Source organism: Musca autumnalis, unplaced genomic scaffold (genome assembly GCF_047663935.1).
Source record: "Musca autumnalis isolate F117 unplaced genomic scaffold, ASM4766393v1 scaffold_2, whole genome shotgun sequence".
Lineage (NCBI taxonomy): Eukaryota > Metazoa > Arthropoda > Insecta > Diptera > Muscidae > Musca > Musca autumnalis.
The window spans coordinates 247,265,813-247,286,480 of record NW_027411755.1 but is presented as its reverse complement, the minus strand read 5'-3'; the positions used below and the strand labels follow the sequence as shown (position 1 = coordinate 247,286,480).

The 20,668-nt window shown below is 33.4% G+C and overlaps 1 protein-coding gene across 6 annotated transcripts in view; it reads left to right on the top strand.

The window, feature by feature from the left end:
- The window catches only part of IA-2 (tyrosine phosphatase IA-2), a 277,811-nt gene that overhangs the window by 94,585 nt on the left and 162,558 nt on the right, over window positions 1-20,668 (top strand). For all 6 annotated transcript variants that reach the window (XM_073971318.1, XM_073971317.1, XM_073971320.1 and 3 more), the window contains one exon: window positions 14,835-15,356. In XM_073971318.1, the coding sequence (XP_073827419.1) occupies window positions 14,849-15,356 (508 nt within the window). In that variant the 5' untranslated portion in view covers window positions 14,835-14,848. The remainder of the gene's footprint in view (window positions 1-14,834; window positions 15,357-20,668) is intronic.

Here is a 20,668-nt window from a genome sequence, read left to right as displayed (position 1 = left end):
GAGGGCCGAATGCCACATCTCATGATGCGCATTAAAGTCCCCCAGGACCAGACGATTATGACCTTCCAAGAGCGGGCTAATGCCAGGCCTAAATCTGAGACACAGCTATTTCTCGGCGGGATGTATACGTTCAGCAACTCTATCTCGGCAGTTCTACACCTGACTGCTACCCCCATATTTTCCATGTACTGGTCATTAGAGACAGGCTCAAGCGATATAGGTCTGTATTGGTCAGACTGGTGCAATAGGAAAGCTAATCCCCCACCACCACTTCTGATGCGATCTTTCCTTAGCACATTGTAACCATTACAATGCTCTAAGCTGTGGTTGTGGTTCACCTTAGTTTCTTGCACCACAGCGACCTTGATGTTCTTCCGACTCATGAAATCTACTATTTCCTCGATCTTACCTCGGAGTCCATTGCAATTAAATTGCAAAAAGGATGCATTCTCTGGGATTGGGACAACAACGGCTGGTGTTAAAGACTGCGTGTGCGGTTGTTGTCGAGGGGACTGCGGGGGAGTTTCGTAGTCAGACGACGAGGGAGTTTCGTAATCCGACGACGATTCACTGGGGACTGTGTTCACGCAGCATGCAGCAACATAGTCCCTGTCGTAGTCCCTCACGTGGACAAGTCCAGAGCAACCCCTTAGATGCACCCACTCCTGACGTCTATTGCATCTCACCGAAGGTTGGATGTGGGTGAAGATGTGTGATGTGACAAACTGAGCCCAGATATAGTGGAACTGGGTTTTCCCCAGCTTCTAGTGCACATGCTTCTAGTGCACTGATTTATTTAATCTAAAAATATTCTTAAGAACTAAGTATCACAATATGACCTAACCAAACTTAGACTAGTGTGTAAAAGAGAAGAGAGAGGTAGAGTGCACAAATGTGTACGAACGCATCTGTCATACAATCTTTATGGAGAGGTCATAAACACACTTCGTTATCTCACATGTGGCAGGCTAACAGGCTAGACATGGTTATTAGTCGGCAGACTAGATTACATCCAACAACCTAACTCTGACATACCACATGTGACATGGAAATTCTAACCACATTTCATTCTACCGACCTCCTACAAGAAGGCAATATGCTTACCATATGTTTATCGTTCTCAAGTGGATCCCTGCTTAACTAAAAAATCTCTCTTCTATACACAAAATACCCACTCCAAGACATTCATCTTTATTAGAAAATCAGTATGTTCGCTACCTGGACAGATGGCTTTATAAGTTGCCAACAACACATCTTTGTCCTTGTCCCACTACTGGCGACATGCTTGGAGAATGTAAGGAGGTTGTCGAATAGAATACCCAGTGTTTTCGGATTTCTTACTTGATGCCCCCTTACTTCTTTAGTCCAAAATGTGGAGATTTTTCCGGTGGTGAGAGTTTTAGGTTTCGATCCTGCAGAAATGACGATAGCGTGGTTAGTTTTGAGAGGTAGAGGTTAAATAAAAGTGGCGAGATGTATCTGCCTCGTAACAAAGGAATTTTAACCTTTATACTATTTGACTTCTTGTCAAATGCTCCGCTCTAAATGCAAGACAACGACAATTATTATCGTGGGAGATATTATCTGGTTTAAACAATTGACTATATGGTTCTCTACAATAGCAAGGGTTGTGGTGCTTATGTGTACCTTTCTGAAACCATGTAGGTGATATGTTATTGTTAGTTTTTCAGGAGTGATGGGCCACAAGAGGGAATTATAAGCATTTCAAATTTTACCGATAATTGTCGGTAACTCAAAAAATGAGTTACAGAATTCCACCACTGAGGTCTGTTACATTTTTCCCAAAACTTTCTTACATCCACACACTGTGTGAATTTACCGAATATTTTTATATGGCAAACAACAGCAGGATCATCAACATTCCAATGTCCATAAGGCCACAACAGCATATAAAATGTTTTTTCCCATTGAAGTGGCCCTTGAAGTTGCCGTTATCGTTGTTGTTGTGGGTGCATTGTAACTATTTTTAATTAAAAACAAAAAAATAACAACAGAAGCAGCAGCAGTAACATCAATAGGCAACAGTCGAACAGTCATTGCTTTCTGATGGCCGAATTTAATAATAGTCACTCACATTCAGTCACCAGTTACTGACACAAGCCAGTCAATGTTGCTAGCTATTGCTCCTGTTGCAGCTGAGATGCCCTAAATGAGTCTCTGATGTAGCAAAAACAAAAACAAATTACAAAACTAAAAATTGGCATGGCATATCCTCCTCCTCTGCCACTACGTTGGCAACATACATTGTACTATCTTAACCACTTGGCCGGAAGTAATTTACAAACACATCCGTTTTTATTTTAAGCCACTTTAGAAAAATGTGATAAAGTTTCCGGAATCTATTTTTTTGGGAAGGCAAAGAAGCTATGGGCAAAAATTTGTTGCAAGAACTTTGGCAAACAAATATTTTTTCTACGTGTATCACACACACATACATACTGCAATATTTGGTAATTAAGTTGGACATTATTAAAAACATGAGTTGCCTTGTTGCAGGATTGGGAACTTAAAAATCCTGCTTAACATACAATGTTAGGGATTACGTGGTGAAAACATCTCCAAGAAATTATGTATGTTTTGATACAGTCAGAGGCTTTGATTAAAGCTCAAAAGTACCCAAGTCTGCCCAGGATACCCTTGATTTGAAAATTAATTGGCCAGTGAATTCATTTTGGCATAATTAGTTATTCTTGTAAGTATTTTTGAATTTTTGGTTTTAATTTTCTAATATAGAAAATCGATGGGACCACCTAACCAATGATCCCATTCAATTTCTTGGTAAACAAATATTTTAAAAATCCAAGTCCTTGAAAAAAATTAAAAAAAATCCAAGTTCTTGAAAAAATCTTTCAGAAAGAATTCCAAGTCCTTAAAAATTTTTATTTTAAAAAATGCAAGTCCTTGAAAATATCTTTCAGAAAGAATTCCAAGTCCTTGAACATTTTTATATTAAAAATCCACGTCCTGGAAAAAACTCTTTATAAATTCCACATCCACAAAATTTTTAAAAAATCCACATCATAAACGAATACGTTTGAAAAAAATCCACGTCATAAACGAATACGTTTGAAAAATCCACGTCATGAAAAAAAAAAATCATTGAAAAAACAAGACACGATTTTTTTTTGAAAATCCACGTTACGAATAAAATCTTTAAAAAATATACTTCATGAAAAAAATTCTTTAAAATTTCACGTTATGAAAAAAAATCCTTAGAAAATCCACGTCATGAAACAATGTTTAAAAAATCCACGTCATGAAAAAAATCTTTAAAAAATCGTCATAAAAAAAACCTTAAAAAAATCCACGTCATGAAAAAAGCTTTGAAAAATCCACTTCATGAAAAAAATCCTAGCCATGAAACAAATCTTTAAAAAATCGTCATGAAAAAACCTTAAAAAATCCACGTCATGAAAAAAGCTTTGAACAATCCTCGTCATGAAAAAAATCTTTAAAAAAATCACGTCATGAAAACAACATTAAAAATCCACGTCATGAAATTTTTTTTAAAACATCCTCGTCATAAATTTTTTTTTAAAAAATCCACGAAATGAAATTTTTTTTAAAAAATCCACGAAATGAAATTTTTTTTTAAAAAATCCACGTCATGAATTTTTTTTAAAAAATCCACGTCATGATTTTTTTTTTAAAATCCACGTCATGATTTTTTTTTTAAATCCACGTCATGAACATTTTTTTAAAAAATCCACGTCATGAAATTTTTTGTTAAAAAATCCACGTCATGAATTTTTTTGTTAAAAAATCCACGTCATGAAATTTTTTTGTTAAAAAATCCACGTCATGAAATTTTTTGTTAAAAAATCCACGTCATGAATTTTTTTGTTAAAAAATCCATGTCTTGAAATTTTTTTGGTTAAAAAATCCACGTCATGAAATTTTTTTTTAAAAATCCACGTCATGAAATTTTTTTTATTAAAAAATCCACATCATGAAATTTTTTTTAAAAAATCCACGTCATGAAATTTTGTTTTAAAATCCACGTCATGAAATATTTTTTATAAAAAATCCATGTCATGAACATTTTTTTAAAAAATCCCCGTCATGAAATTTTTTTTAAAAATCTACGTCATGAAATTTTTTTTATTAAAAAATCTACGTCATGAACATTTTTTTAAAAAATCCACGTCATGAAATTTTTTTTAAAAATCCACGTCATAATTTTTTTTTTTTAAAAATCCACGTCATAAATTTTTTTTAAAAAATCCACGAAATGAAATTTTTTTTAAAAAATCCACGTCATAAATTTTTTTTAAAAAATCCACGTCATGATTTTTTTTTTTAATTCCACGTCATGAAATTTTTTTTTTTTAAATTCACGTCATGAACCTTTTTTTAAAAAATCCACGTCATGAAATTTTTTTTAAAAAATCCACGTCATGAATTTTTTTGTTAAAAAATCCACGTCATGAAATTTTTTTGTTAAAAAATCCACGTCATGAAATTTTTTGTTAAAAAATCCACGTCATGAATTTTTTTGTTAAAAAATCCACGTCTTGAAATTTTTTTGGTTAAAAAATCCACGTCATGAAATTTTTTTTGTTAAAAAATCCACATCATGAAAATTTTTTTGTTAAAAAATCTACGTCATGAAATTTTTTTTTAAAAAATCCACGTCATGAATTTTTTTTTAAAAAATCCACGTCATGAAATTTTTTTAAAAAATTTACGTCATGAAAATTTTTTTTTCAAAAATCCAGGTCATGAAAAATTTTTTTTCAAATAATCCACGCCATGAATTTTTTTTCCAAAAAATCCACTCCATGAAATTTTTTTTAAAAATTCCACGTCATCAATTTTTTTTAAAAATCCACGTCATGGAAATTTCTTTTTTAAAAAATCCACGTCATGAATTTTTTTTTAAGAAATCCAAGCCATGATTTTTTTTTTTAAATCCACGTCATGAAACAAATCTTTAAAACATCCACATCATAAAAAAATCTTTAAAAAATTCACGTCATAAAAGAAATATTTTAAAAATCCACGTCATGAAAAAACAAATCTTAGAAAAATCCACGTCATGAAAAAAATCTGTAAAACATCCACGTCATGATTTTTTTTTTTTAAATCAACGTCATGAATTTTTTTTTAAAAAATCCACGTCATGAATTTTTTTTTAAAAAATCCACGTCATGAATTTTTTTTTAAAAAATCCACGTCATGATTTTTTTTTTAAAAAATCCACGTCATGATTTTTTTTTTTTAAATCCACGTCATGATTTTTTTTTTTAAAAATCCACGTCATAAAAAAATCTTAAAAAAAAATCCACGTCATGAAAAAATCTTTAAAAAAAATCCACGTCATGAAAAAATCTTTAAAAAAAATCCACGTCATGAATTTTTTTTTAAAAAATCCACGTCATGAAACAAATCTTTAAAACATCCACATCATAAAAAAATCTTTAAAAAATTCACGTCATAAAAGAAATATTTTAAAAATCCACGTCATGAAAAAACAAATCTTAGAAAAATCCACGTCATGAAAAAAATCTGTAAAACATCAACGTCATGATTTTTTTTTAAACATCAACGTCATGATTTTTTTTTTTAAATCAACGTCATGATTTTTTTTTTTAAATCAACGTCATGAATTTTTTTTTAAAAAATCCACGTCATGAATTTTTTTTTAAAAAATCCACGTCATGAATTTTTTTTTAAAAAATCCACGTCATGATTTTTTTTTTAAAAAATCCACGTCATGATTTTTTTTTTTTAAATCCACGTCATGATTTTTTTTTTTAAAAATCCACGTCATAAAAAAATCTTAAAAAAAAATCCACGTCATGAAAAAATCTTTAAAAAAAATCCACGTCATGAAAAAATCTTTAAAAAAAATCCACGTCATGAATTTTTTTTTAAAAAATCCACGTCATGGCAAAAATCTTTAAAAAGTCCACGTCATGAAAAAAAACTTTAAAAAATCCACGTCATGACAAAAATCTTTAAAAAATCCACGTCATGAAAAAAAATCTTTAAAAAATCCACGTCATGAAAAAATCTTTAAAAAATCCACGTCATGGCAAAAATCTTTAAAAAATCCACGTCATGGCAAAAATCTTTATAAAATCCACGTCATGGCAAAAATCTTTAAAAAATCCACGTCATGGCAAAAATCTTTAAAAAATCCACGTCATGGCAAAAATCTTTAAAAAATCCACGTCATGGCACCAATCTTTAAAAAATCCACGTCATGGCAAAAATCTTTAAAAAATCCACGTCATGGCAAAAATCTTTAAAAAATCCACGTCATGGCAAGAATCTATAAAAATTCCACGTCATGGCAAAAATCTTTAAAAAATCCACGTCATGAAAAAAATCTTTAAAAAATCCACGTCATGAAAAAAATCTTTAAAAAAACACGTCATGAAAAAAATATTTAAAAAATCCACGTCATGAAAAAAAATCTTTAAAAAATGCACGTCATGAAAAAAAACTTTAAAAAATCCACGTCATGAAAAAAAATCTTTAAAAAATCCACGTCATGAACAAATCTTTAAAAAATCCACGTCATGAAAAAAATCTTTAAAAAAACACGTCATGAAAAAAATATTTAAAAAATCCACGTCATGAAAAAAAATCTTTAAAAAATGCACGTCATGAAAAAAAACTTTAAAAAATCCACGTCATGAAAAAAAATCTTTAAAAAATCCACGTCATGAACAAATCTTTAAAAAATCCACGTCATGAAAAAATCTTTAAAAAAATGCACGTCATGAAAAAATTTTCAAAAATTCCACGTCATAAAAAAAATCTTTAAAAAATCCACGTCATGAAACAATCATTAAAAAATCCATGTCCTTCAAAAACAAAAAAAAAAAAGATATTAACAAATGCACATCCTTCCAAAGAACTCTTTTTAAAAAATCCACGTCCTTCAAAAAAAAAACATTTCTTTAAAAAATCCATATCCTCACAAAAAAAAAAAAACAATTCTTTAAAAAATCCACGTCCCTTAAAAAAACAATTCCCAAACACAGTGTTATGGGGTTATGTAGTGAAAAGTTCTCCAGAAATTATGCATGTTTTGATATTTTCAAAGCTTTGAAAGCTAAAAAGTTGAATATTTGAATATTAATTGGAATTAATGTTGACATAATTAATTATTTTGTTTTTCAAAATTATTATGCATGTTTTGATATTTTCAAAGCTTTGAAAGCTAAAAAGTTGAATATTTGAATATTAATTGGAATTAATGTTGACATAATTAATTATTCTTGTATTTTTGAGTCCTTGTTCTTAATTTTCTAATTTAGAAAATCGATTGGACCTCCTACCGTGCGAGGAGGCAAAAGCCTTTATTTACAAATCTTTGGCCATAAAAGAACAAATTTTCCAAAACTCCACATTTATTTCATACGGACATTTTTAAAGCAAGAGAACGAGGAAAATGTATATAAAATATCCCACAAGGACTTAAGCCCTAGTGTGTGTGTGCGCGTCCAACAAAATTTGTTGCGCTTCATGGCGTTAACAATGTGTAACAAAAATCTTCTTAATTTAAATGAATGGCAATAACAACAACATAAAATGTTATTTTGGAAAAATTAATTGATTCAGATTATTCTACAAAATGTGCTGAGAGGAGAAGACGAGTCCTTAAAAAGCAAACCAACCGAAAAACATGGCATAAAGAAGCTCTTCAACATTTTTATGTAATCTGTGGCCGTGTACTTATCAATCATAAAATTCTTTGACAGGAATACTTCAGCGATGGCAGTTTTAAGTGTTATTTTAAATTGTTTCCAGTTTCAGTGGAGCAGGATTTTTTTCTGTCTTGCAATGTTTATTAATAATTCATGACGAAGTTAAAAGAAGATGAGGAACGGAAGTCAAAGTGACTTTATAAATTGGTATTTTCATTCGGGAGGGACGGAGAGAGGAATGGAGGACAAATGAGATTGATGAAAGTATTTGTTGTTGTTTGCTTGTTTTATGTTTTTATTACTTACATAAAAAATTAAATCAAAATAAACTACATAGAGGGATTGATGTGGGGACATAGAGAAGGAGGAGCAGGAGGAAAGTGGATGAAATTATAAATTAGTTTTGAACAATAAAAAGTTAAGACATCGTGAATTTGTTTATGGTACCATAAAAAAATTGCCCAATAATTTAGGACATTCGCTGATTTACATCACTTAAAAATGCTGGTCTTTTATGATGTTTAAAATCGTCTATTAAAATTCTAAATATTCCAAAACATTTCAATAATAATGTACTTAAAAATCCAATAAAGGAAATAAAAACAATAAAATAATAAATCACAACTACCCGCCATTAACGAATGTCGAAATCCTTTCAATGTTTTTGACAGTTAGTAATTACAAAATTCCTTCCACCAAAAACTTCTTCGAACACCAAAATTATTCTCCACAAAAATTACGTTTTTTTCAATATTTCTCTGAATGTGTGGTTATTCGCAGGAGCAACTTTGTCCTTACTCTCAAATGCATTCACATTGTTATTGTTTGTTTTATTCAATATGAACTTTCTTTCACGCTGGTTTATGTTAATGAAGTTCTCAGTATTTGTAGTCAATAATTGAAATAAAATATCATGGAACTCGGTAGGAGTACGAGTAGTCAAAGGAGTCGTCTACTTTATCAACTTCTGTCTGTCTCTACCGACCGACAGACCAATCAATCAACCAACAACAATATAAACATTTTGCAAAAAAGTGTATTTTTGCTATAATGAGGTCCACAGTACGAATTTTAAGGGGAAATAAAAGAAGGTAGTATGTCGAAACTATTAAGAGATCTGCTGTCGATAGAAGCCCCACAAGAGGTCTTCTGTATACAGGTGTCCCATGAAAGTTCTTCTGGTACATTGAAAACCGGCAGCGTTAATTTTTAGTCGTTTTGGGGTAGGCATCACAAACAGTTCTTCCACTGAGACCCACCCAATAAACACAGTCTACCCCCCAAAAAAGTAATCGTTCTGATAATGAATGCATCAATGAGACATGGCCGAGGTTTTTGGAACATTCGAAAAAGTGTGGACAATAAAATTGTAGCGTTGTAATAAAGGCCACATAGATTACTAAAAACTTCAACGAGAAAGGTGTACGAATTAGTGGCCATAAATAGCGGGACATTTAGGGGTCTACACCTTCGTACTGACTTCCACTAGCAAAAAATGCTACATTTTCAAATAAATAAAATCAGCTGAGCCAGGCTGGGGTTTGAAAACACGTCCTTGAAAAACACAGAAAAAAGTGTTGTCACGGCGTGTTAGCGTCCAGAGCCAAACTCTTTACTTTCAAAGGCAGCGCTACGCGTTTGTCATGAAAGCACAACTAAATAGGAAAATCCCCATTGTTAGTAGTGGGTGTGTGGGTTCGAATCGTCGGCTTTCCTTTTTCACTTGCATGATTGATCATTAAGCTCGATTCCAACGAGAAAATCATTAAAAAAAGTATAATGTTGTAATCATCATCACAACGACTAGTGGTTACTGAAATTTCAACACGATCCAAAAAGTTATTGGATTAAAGTGCAAAAGTGGTGAACCTTTACAGTGGTGGGACTGGATCTAATTTTGGTAGTTATTTTTTCGGTGCCTCCAGATAGGATTTTTGAGAGCTTTCGGACTATTGTATGAAGTATGGACTTGCCCAAGGAAAACATTCGATACGGAGTACATTCGATAAGATTTTCAAAACGGTCCTTGAACAGCTCTTAAACAGCACTTAACCGAACATTTTGAACTTTTTTGGAACTTGAGAAGTTTCGGTCACTAAATTCGTATCATACCACATATCATTCTCATTAATAATTTTGGTTGTTGGCAGGGTTTTATACGGCTTTGGATCCAATATCTCAGAAAGTGTGAATTTGGAATCACCCCACCTACCCCAAAAAAGTGTATCATCGTAATAGCTCACGCGGGAATAACCCGCTGTAACAAAATGTCGAAAGGATCTGAGACATGTCTTTAAAATTTTTTATACCCTCCACCATAATATGGGGGGTATAATTAAATTTGTCATTCCGTTTGTAACACATGGAAATATTCATCGGAGACCCTACAAAGTATATATATTCTTGACCAGGGTAAAATTCTAAGTCGATCTTACCATGTCCGTCTGTCCGTCCGTCTGTTTAAATCATGATTCAGCGCGCAATTCTAGAGATAGAGCTTGGTTATTTGGTGTAGACATTTCTATTACTCCTAGGATGTTTGGTATTGCAAATCGGCCATATCCTGTCCGTTTTGATATAGCCCCCATATAACGGTACCTCCTGATTTTCGGTATTTTGAAGGTTTAAGCTTCATTATCTCACCGAAATGACTTGAATTTGGTACTTAGTCTTCGATTGTGGTATAAAACTTTCTCTCAGAATTTTGTCGGTATAGGTCTACGCCTTCATATAGCCCCCATAGAACGGTACCTGCCGATTTTCGGTATTTTTAAGGTTTTAGCTTCATTATCTCACCGAAATGCCTGAAGTTTGATACTTAGCATTCATTTGGGTTATAAAACCTTTCCCAAAAATTTGTTCTGTATAGGTCCACGTCATCATATAGCCCCCATAGAACGGTACCTCCCGATTTCCGGTATTTTGAAGGTTTTAGCTTCAACCGAAATGGTTGAAATTTGGTACTTAGTCTTAGTTGGGGGTATAAAACTTTCCCACAGAATTTTGCCTGTTTAAGTCCACGCCTCCATGGGAGCTATCCATAGAACGATACCTCCCGAATTTCGATATTTTGTAGGTTAGCCACATTGTTTACCGAAATTGCTGAAATTCTGTATTTGGTCTTCTTCATAAACGAATAGAAACAAATCGTTCCATTTTACTTCAATACAAATCGTGTTGGACCTTAACGACGTTCTTACTTGTGAGGGGGGGGGGGCAGCGGAGAGTGTAGACCTGTATAGTTCACATTAGAACCTGAACTATGGTCTTCTGTCCACAGAAGGAGGAGGTCATCTGTCTATAGAAAATCTTTAGAAGGTAATTTGTCAATAGAAGACCTTTAGAAGGTCTTCCGTCTATAGATGACTTTTAGAAGGTCATCTGTCTTTAAAAGAACTTTAGAAGGTCATCGGCCTACAGGAGATCTTTGGAAGGTCATCTGTCTGTGGAAGACCTTCATAAGTCGTCTGCATGTAAAAGAACATCAGGAGGCCTCCTGCATCTAGAAGAACTTTAGAAGTTCTTCTCTCTATAGAAGACCTTTAGAATGCCTTCTGTCTATAGAAGTCCGGAATGTCTTCTTTCTATAGAAAACATTAAGAAGGTCATCAGTCTATAGAAGACTTTTAGAAGGTCATAAGTCTATAGAAGACTTTTAGAAGGTCTTCTGACTTTGTAGGACTTTTAGAAGGTCATCTGCCTGTAGAATACCTTTAAAAGTATTCTGCAAGTAGAAGAACTTTAGAAGGTATTTTGTCTATAGAAGACCTTTAGGAATTCTTCTGTCTATAGAAGAGCATTAGAAAGTCTTCTGCCTTAGAGGACCTATAGATTGTCTTCTGTCACTGGAGGACATTTAGAATGTCTTCTGTCTGTAGAAGACTTTTAGGAGGTCATCTGTCTATAGAAGACCTTTAGGAGATCATCTGTCTATAGAAGACTTTTAGAAGGTCTTCTGTCTGTAGAAGACTTTTAGGAGGTCATCTGCCTGTAGAATACCTTTGGAAGTATCCTGAATCTAGAAGACCTTCAGAAAACCTTCTGCATCTAGAAGAACATTAACAGGTCTTCTGTCTGAAGAAAACTTTTAGAATGTCTTCTGTCTATAGGAGGCCAGAATGTCTTCTTTCTATAGAAAACCTTAGCCCACATAGGGCCGAGAAGTTTTTTGCGAGAAAACTTAAAATGTTATATGAAAATAATATTTTTGAAACTTTCTTTTAAAAATGTCGAAAACTTGGAAGGTTTTCCGTCTGTCTGTCTGGCTGGTGCGCACTATAACTCTCGAACGGATCAACTGATTCGAACCAAATTTTTGGTATCGTAATATTTTGTCTAAACTTAGTTTAAGTTCGAAGATGGACCATATCGGTCCACTGCTTCGGGTACTTTCCCCACAAAAGTTCAAAATTTGTCTGTAAAATGGTCACGGTGCTCTTGAAACAATTTTAAATGGAAGGTGCTTACACCTGGGAAGTTTTTGCGGATTCTGAAACTACAATGTTCATAGATGAGAGAATCGAAAAACAAAAAAAAAAAAAACGCCGGAGCGCTTTTTAAATAAACCGCGATTTAAGTTGAAATTTTTAGGGATTGTTTAGGTTTTCACGATTTTGCTTAGAAACCGCAAGTCCTATCAAAATGGGACTTAAGAAAATATTGTAGCTATAAAAATTCTCTACAAGATTGACCTCTATGGTATTCTCGTCGGTTTTACCGGTTTTGAGATATAGAAGTTCAAATTGGGACAATTCATATTCAATTCAATTCTGTATAGCCCCCTTATAAAACAATGTCATGACTGCAAATTCCCAACTTAAACTTATATATCTAAAAAAATGGTACAACTTAGGATAAGTTACTTAAGCCAGTCTTGTAGAGAATTTTCACAGCTTTAAGATTTTCTCAGGTCCCATATGGATAAAACTTACCGTATTCAAGCAAAATCGCGAAACCCTAACAAAAAAATCTAAAAATGTAAACTGAGCTTCTTTATCTCAAAAATGGTACAGGCTGGGAACAAATGGTAAACGTCAATCCTGTAGAAATTTTTCACAGCTACAACATTTTCTTTAGCTCCATTTCGATTGGACTTGCGGTTTCCAAGCAAAATCGTGAAAACCTAAAATACACCTAAAAATGTGAATTTTGACCGCGATTTATTTAAAAATCCCTACGGCGATTTTTACTAGTTTTTGGATTTTTCTCATCTGTGAACATTGCTGTTTCAGAATTCACAAAAACTTCCCCTGTGTAAGCTGTTTTCATCAAAAGTTAGTTAAGGCGCACCCTTCATGACATTGTTTTATAAGGGGGCGATACAGAATTGAATTGAATTTGAATTGTCCCAATTTGAACTTCTATATCTCAAAAACGGCAAAACCGACGAGAATACCATAGAGGTCAATCTTGTAGAGAATTTTCATAGCTACAACATTTTCTTAAATCCCATTTTGATAGGACTTGAGGATTCTAAGCTAAATTGTGAAAACCTAAACAACCCCTAAAAATGTCAACTTAAATCGCGGTTTATTTAAAAAGCGCTCCGGCGATTTTTTTTGTTTTTCGATTTTTCTCATCTATGAACATTGTAGTTTCAGAATCCACAAAAACTTCCCAGGTGTAAGCACCTTCCATTTAAAATTGTTTCAAGAGCACCGTGTGGTGTGAACGATAACTCTCGAAGGGAGCAATCGATTTAGTCCAAACTTTGCACATCGTATTATTCCTTCTAGGTATAGGTCCAATCTTTCTGGTACCTCCCACAAAAAATTCGGTTAAAGTGAAGTTTAAGACCTTCTCTCGGATCGTTTTGAAATTTGTTTCAGTAAGTTGTCCTTGCGGCTCCCTATACGACGGTGCAATTTTTCTCTTGCGCAAGTCCATACTTCCTGAGTTATGGGCTTAATGGTTCCAAAAAACCCTGACGTGACCAACCAGAATGACAATTCCGCAAGTTATTCTCGCAGGGAGTTTCTGATTGATGCAGACTTTGCACATCATATTATTTCATCCACTCATGTATCAGGTTGGAATATAGTCCACTTCTTCGTGTACCTCCCACACAAAATTCGGATAAAGTGAAGTTTAAGAGCTCCTCTCGCGTCGTCTTGAATTTTTTTCAGCAGTTTGTCCTTGTGGGTTAAGATGATCTTCTGTCTATAGAAGACCATAAGAAGGTCCTCCGTCTATAGAAGACCTTTCGAAGGACTTCCGTCTATAAAAAGCCTTTAGAAGGAAGACCAGACATCTCTTTGAATATCACCTTCTGCAGTCTATATTTGTCTACCCTTGAAAGACCTGAAAACGTGTTCAATTCCTAGCAGCCTCATACATATTACCAAACTAATTGCCTTCCAGCTTTTCTTATTCGTACAACCAAAAATTGCATTCGTCGGGGTAAAGAAATTCTATTAGTAACTTTATTATGTTTTGAAACGTTGGTCCAATAAAACCTCCTGCAACAGGCATTGTAAGCGTGGCACAAGTAACCAACAAAAAAGGAACAAAAGTAACTGTAAAGAAGCTAAAAGGGAAACTTAATAAATGCAATTTCCCCATTGCTTTTTGTTAAGAAATCACAACACGTAACGCAGCTTCCACCACTTCGCAGTTATGGTGGCTGGCTGCTGGTGATTCTGGGTTATTCCTTTGTTGATGATGGTGATGTTGTTGTTTGGGGGAAAAATGCGCATAAAACTCAACAAAAGACCAGAATCCGTAAAAGTGAAATTCATTTGCGTTGTGTTTGTGTTTAGGCTACCCCGTTGCGTAAGGAGGAGAGTACAAAAGAAAAAAATATTTACTGGGGAACAAGCTTTGCAAAAGTTCATTTGCGATATGAATTCAGTTAACGTAAGCAGTAAGCTTTTCATTTTATTGAGAAAAAAACAGTGAGGAAAAACATTTGCTTGCTTTTTTGTCAACTTCCGTTTGGATTTGAATAGCAACCTACCGGGGGCTCTTGGCGTTGCGTAGCATTTTGAATGAAAACGGAAATTGAAACGTATTTCCCCATTTTCAATATGAAATGAGATTTTAGTTGTGTATTTCTGTGTCAGCAGAATATGGTTGAGCATTTTCTTAATTAGTTTTATTTTAATATTCAACAAAAAATAATAATTTATGTTTTTTGCTATTTTTCCATTACAGGTGGGCCAATTATCATGGCTAGCAATGCGCTATTGCGATTACGATCACAACAACAACATCAGCAGCAACAACAACAACAACAACTGGCATCATCAAAATCCGGATATGGTAGTAATGAATCGTTGTCCAGCATCCCCAACAAATTAAATACCCTCAAAATTCCAAATTCAAATTTATATCCTTCCAAGAAGAAGCAGCATCACTCGGTAACTTCTTTGTACGGCAACCTCCAACAACCACATCCCACCACCAGCATCACCGTTAGTAAATTACAACCTCAGCAACAGCCTAACAAAGTGGCTAAAAGTCATTTGCAAAAAGTTCGTAACCAACATCATAGGCCTCGTTTAATTACCCCCACCAACGTTACCACGACCACCAGCACCACGTCGCTTAACATTTGGCAGTGGCGATCTCCACCTTTGCGTTTAGGTGGCATAAATTCGTTGGCGATTTGGTTGCAAGTCCTATTGTTCATTGTTTATGGCCTTAACGATGTGGCTAACGGCGAAGGAAATGTTGGTAAGTTTTATGACATATTTTTTTAATACAAAAAAAGCAACAATAACAGAAACAAAAAAACTTTGCAAATAGTTTGTGAGTGGAATTTGAAATGTTTTATGTGGTGGACAAATTTGGAAATAAACAAATTGGTTTGGGGGATTTTAAAAATTATCAATTAACTCACCACAAGAGAGCAGTATGAAGAAGGAAGGAAATTCTGAGAATTTATTTGCCATAGCAGATAATTCTGAATCCATACTAGAACACCTGCTAATTACATTTGAGCCATAGTAATTTTCTTATCTAAAAGGAAATTAAAACGTCAACTGTCTGTGTCAACTGTGTAAAATAATGGGGAATTTAAGGGATTTAGAAAATTATATTTATTGTACAGGAGTGGAGAAATACTAAAACTCAAATAAGTTCACATAATTTTGACTAACTTCCTTTTTAGCTGAAATCGAATATGTATTTATTTTATATTTCCTCTTCTTAAAATAAAATTTGCATTGAAAAGTTTTATTGAAAAAAAAAAAAAAACAATATAGCGAAGGTCTTAAATCTACACACATGCACTCGACCATTTTCTTTGGCATTGATTTTGTTTTGTTTGTATTGATGATGAAGTTTTTGTGTGTGTGTGTGTGTTTTTTTTTTTGTTGTTCTCCATATTTTGTGGGTCAGGTACAACGAAGAAGTCCATGGCCATACTGAGTGTGTGAAATACTTAAATATAAATACTTAAACAAAGAAATATTTTAAAAATTGCAAATCAATTCTTTTTAATAAACTAATTGAATTGGCATTCACATAAAAGTTTTTATAGCTTCGAGCTCTAAAGAAGGAGGAACAGAAAAGAATTACGAATGCATGAAGGGAAATTGTGAAATATTCCATTCATGTAGAATAATAATGAACTTTGTGAAAATCAAGCAAGAAAAAATGCCAACAAAATTTCCTGAAGGAATTTAAGCAATTTTTGTTGTTAATAAATCTTTGATAATTCTACATTTTTCAATTACCACATTTAATTTGTCAAACCACAAGTATTTGGTTTGAGAAATTAAATAATATACATATCTTATGCAAACAACAAAATTTTAAATAAGTACATAATTATTTAGATAGAACACTTCTACTTCTTTCTATAATTTCTAATATCAACTGTACAATGTGCATTACAAAAATTAATTACAAATATACAATACAAAATGTGCCTAATCGAAATAAAGATTTTGGAATCGATTCAGCCCCTTTAGTTGACAGTCTGCCCCACTGTAAATCACTAAATGGTCTACCGATTCATATATACATAGCAATCACAAATTTTAAAAAATTTTAGTTAAAATGAAGTCACTAATTTGCCTCTTACTTTGCACATCTATCCGTAGATGCTTAAATATTTGCTAAATCGGTTTTTATTTTCGCGGATAACAAAAAAAAAAAAAAAAAATAATAATAATAATAATGAAGGAATCTTGGAGTAAATTTTATTTATTCTAACTGAGAGTCCATAAAAATATCTAAAAAATAAATCTCTAAAAAATAAAATACTTAAAGAATCTAGACAACGCGTATTAAAATGTGAGACCAAAATTATAAAGATTGGGTTTATAGTTTGCATACTACAGCAACAACAAAAGACGAAAACTTATTGTTGGAAATTATGGTAACAATTTATTTTTTGGTTAAATACGATCAATTTAAAAAAAAATTGGGAGTTATTCTACTGTTTCGCTAACTTTCCATACAAAACCTGAAGTATTTTGCTAAAAGGTCTACAGGGAAAATCGTGAAAATATATTGGCTTTCTGTGATAAGCAATGGAAATAAGTTGTAGAGAGTAATATTGAAATTACAAGCAATAAATGTTTACAGTTGATAATCAATTATGGTCTGATCACTGGCCTTTGATGTTGTCTTTAGAGAGTGAAAAGTAAGCCAGAGAAGTGGCTCTTATGCCTAAACTTGTATGGAAATCTAACAATAAAAACGGTTATCAAAGAGCTCTAAATCTAAATGTTAGCTCATTACCGGTAAATGCATCTCTGCACGAATTCATTGGTCTGATTGTGATGTCTTATCCAAAAGTGGTTTGATAATCAATGTCTAAGAGCAAGGGAAAAGTCAATGAAACTATTGAAAGTATATCGATCTTCAAATCAGCAACGTGACAGAATAGAGTACAATACACAGAAAAAAGAGTATCAACAACTGTGTAAAACGAAGCAAATAGAATATTATAACAGTTCAGAAAGCTGATTGGATTTGATTTCAGATAGCAAATCATGGTGGAAACTGGCAAATGGAATCAGGCAGAAGGAAACATAATTGGATGTCACATTACAGCCGCTGCCCTCAAGAACCACTTTGCATCGTTTTTGAACCCAGATACTGAAACTACTCTAATATATTATGCTCCCTCTCTCTCTCGCTAAAGATGAAAGCCTTGATAACGATTTTACTCCACCCAACTTCGTAAACTTAAGGAGAACAAAGCACCAGGAGAATTTAGGGTAACATATGAGTTCTTTATGAATGCCACAGACGAATTCCTCATGTTACTTTGCAGACGTAATTCCCAAATACTAAATGGTCTGGATGATTTCGAAATGTTTCGGTCGAGCATTATTTACCCATTACACAAAAAGGGAGACGTCAACATCGCTAGTAATTAAAGAGGTATAAGTTTCATGAACTACATTGCCAAGTTGATGATGGTTATGATAAACGCCAGGGTAACTGATTGGATAAACCGATTTAAAGTACTTAATGAATATCAGGCATGCTTTAAAAGTGGATATTCAACCATCGACAATGTGTTTGACATATCATCAATTGTAAATATAAAATTTTAAGAAAAAAGAAAGTATACGCATTTTTTGTAGACTTCAAAGCGGCGTTTGATACAATACCCAGACAGTGCCTCATATACAAATTACATGAATTGGGATTATCAACAAAATTGGTGAGGTTTATAGAAAATGTATATATGAACAACAAGTCAGCTGTTTGAATGGGCAAGAACTATCAGAACCCTTTGAATCAACACATGGTGTCAAACAAGGATGCCTATTATCGCCTGTATTATTTGCATTATACTTAAACGACTTGCATAATTTTCTAGGAGGGGGTATTTATGTAGACGAAATTAACATACGATTACTCATGTACGTAGATGATATCGTTTTGCTAGCCAAAACTTTACAAATGATGATAAATAATCTATCCAAATATAGTGATATGTGTGGTATGAAAGTAAACCAAAACAAGTCGGGAATCATGGTATTTAGAAAGGGAGGAAAGTTGGCGGAAAATGAAAAATGTCTATGTAAGGGAGAATATGTTCGGACAGTAAATGAATGCAAATATATTGGAATAACACCAACTCCTAGACTTTCCTTCACTAAACACATTGAACACAAAAACAATGCATCAAAAACATGTTTGAATCTAACCAGGAAACAATTCATTGGAAAACCGAATATATCTATATATGCAAAATGGAAAATGTTTCTTTCAACCTGCAGACCCATCCAAAGCTACGGCGCTCAACTATGGGGCTATACTTACTTCGAAGATGTAGACAAACTTTATAGATATTTTCTTAAAAAAATACTGAGACTACCAGAACACACACCCAACTATGTCCTAGCCCTCGAAACAGGGTACGAAGAAGGGTTCTTTCATACTTACAATTTACATCTGAAGTGTATCGTCACCTGAAATGCCGGTTTAAGCATTTAAACACAACACTCGCAGAAAATGATGTGTACTGAACATTTGTGCGAAAGCAAGAGTATGTGATTCTCTTCATGTTTCCAGCTGTTCGAAAACATCAAACATAAAAACATACAAAACGACATTACAAATGCACAAAACTCCGGTTTTAGAATTTATAAAAGATTCAAGTACGATATTGGTCCTGCATACTGCTGTAAAGATTATAAACAACATCAAAATTCCCTTATAATGCGAGCTAGAGGTGATTTACTACATTTAAATAGCTCCACATATCGCACAAACAGTCTACAAATTTGCTCATTATGTAACTTGCGAGAAATTGAAACAATTACACATTTCCTTGGTCGTTGTCCTGTCTTTAATAGCTTAAGATTAAAATATTTTTAAACAGCTGAACTAAATGACTTCGAGGTTATATTCCAATTGAACGGTGGTGAAGATATTACCTGGTTGCGTCTGTACAATTGTTTGAGAGAGGTTCCGATTACTTAATGGCCTAAAAGCTGTAAAATGTGCTACTGTGTACGACTAACATGACTGGTGAACACGAATGGTGATTACGACAGTCATCGAGAGGAGTGAGTGACTTGTAATATTTCTCTCAAACTCACTAAATTTCGAAAGTGGACTATGTCAAACATTTCCTTGGAGTATATCCTCCACAAAACTTAAAAATGCCTTTTAAGTCGAATTTAAGAACTGTTGGTGGCTCCTTGTGAAATTGTTACCGAAAGTAGTCCTTGAATCAAATTTAAATGGAAGGTGCTTACACCTGGGAAGTTTTTGCGGATTCTGAAACTACAATGTTCATAGATGAGAAAAATAAAAAAAAAAAATCGTTTAGAGTTAAGCTTGATGATCTGAAATTATTTGCAAGTGAAAAAGGAAAGCCAATGACTCGAACCCACATAGTCACCAAATTACGTTACCTGGTTTCATTGGTGGTAAAGCAAATCTTCGGACGTATCGACTATGTAATGGCTTCTCTGTCGTAGAACTTATCGTTTTTCAAATGCAAATGTGTTTTTGTACATTAACGCGGATACTTGGCCACAGAAATGTATTTCCTTCATGACAAACGCTTTTTGCGCTGAGTTTGAAGTTATGAGTTGGCTTTGAATGCTAACACGCCATGACAAAATTTTTTGATGGGTTTTTCAAGGACGTGGGTTAAAATCCCAGCCGGACTCAGCCTGTTTTTTATTTTTTGAAATTTTGCCTTTTTTTAGGGGCGAAGATCATTTTTTAATGATTTTTGTTAATTTTCTCGTTTGCTTTACCACCAATGAAACCAGGTAACGTAATTTGGTGACTATGTGGGTTCGAGTCCTTGGCTTTCCTTTTTCACTTGCAAATAATTTCAGATCATCAAGCTTAACTCTAAACGAGAAAATTAACAAAAATCATTAAAAAATGGTCTTCGCCCCTAAAAAAAAGGCAAAATTTCAAAAAAAAAAAAAAATCGGCGGAGCGCTTTTTAAATAAATCGCGAATCAAGTTGACATTTTTAGGGATTGTTTAGATTTTTGTGATTTTGCTTGAAAACCGCAAGTCCTATCAAAATGGGAATGAAAAAAATGTTGTAG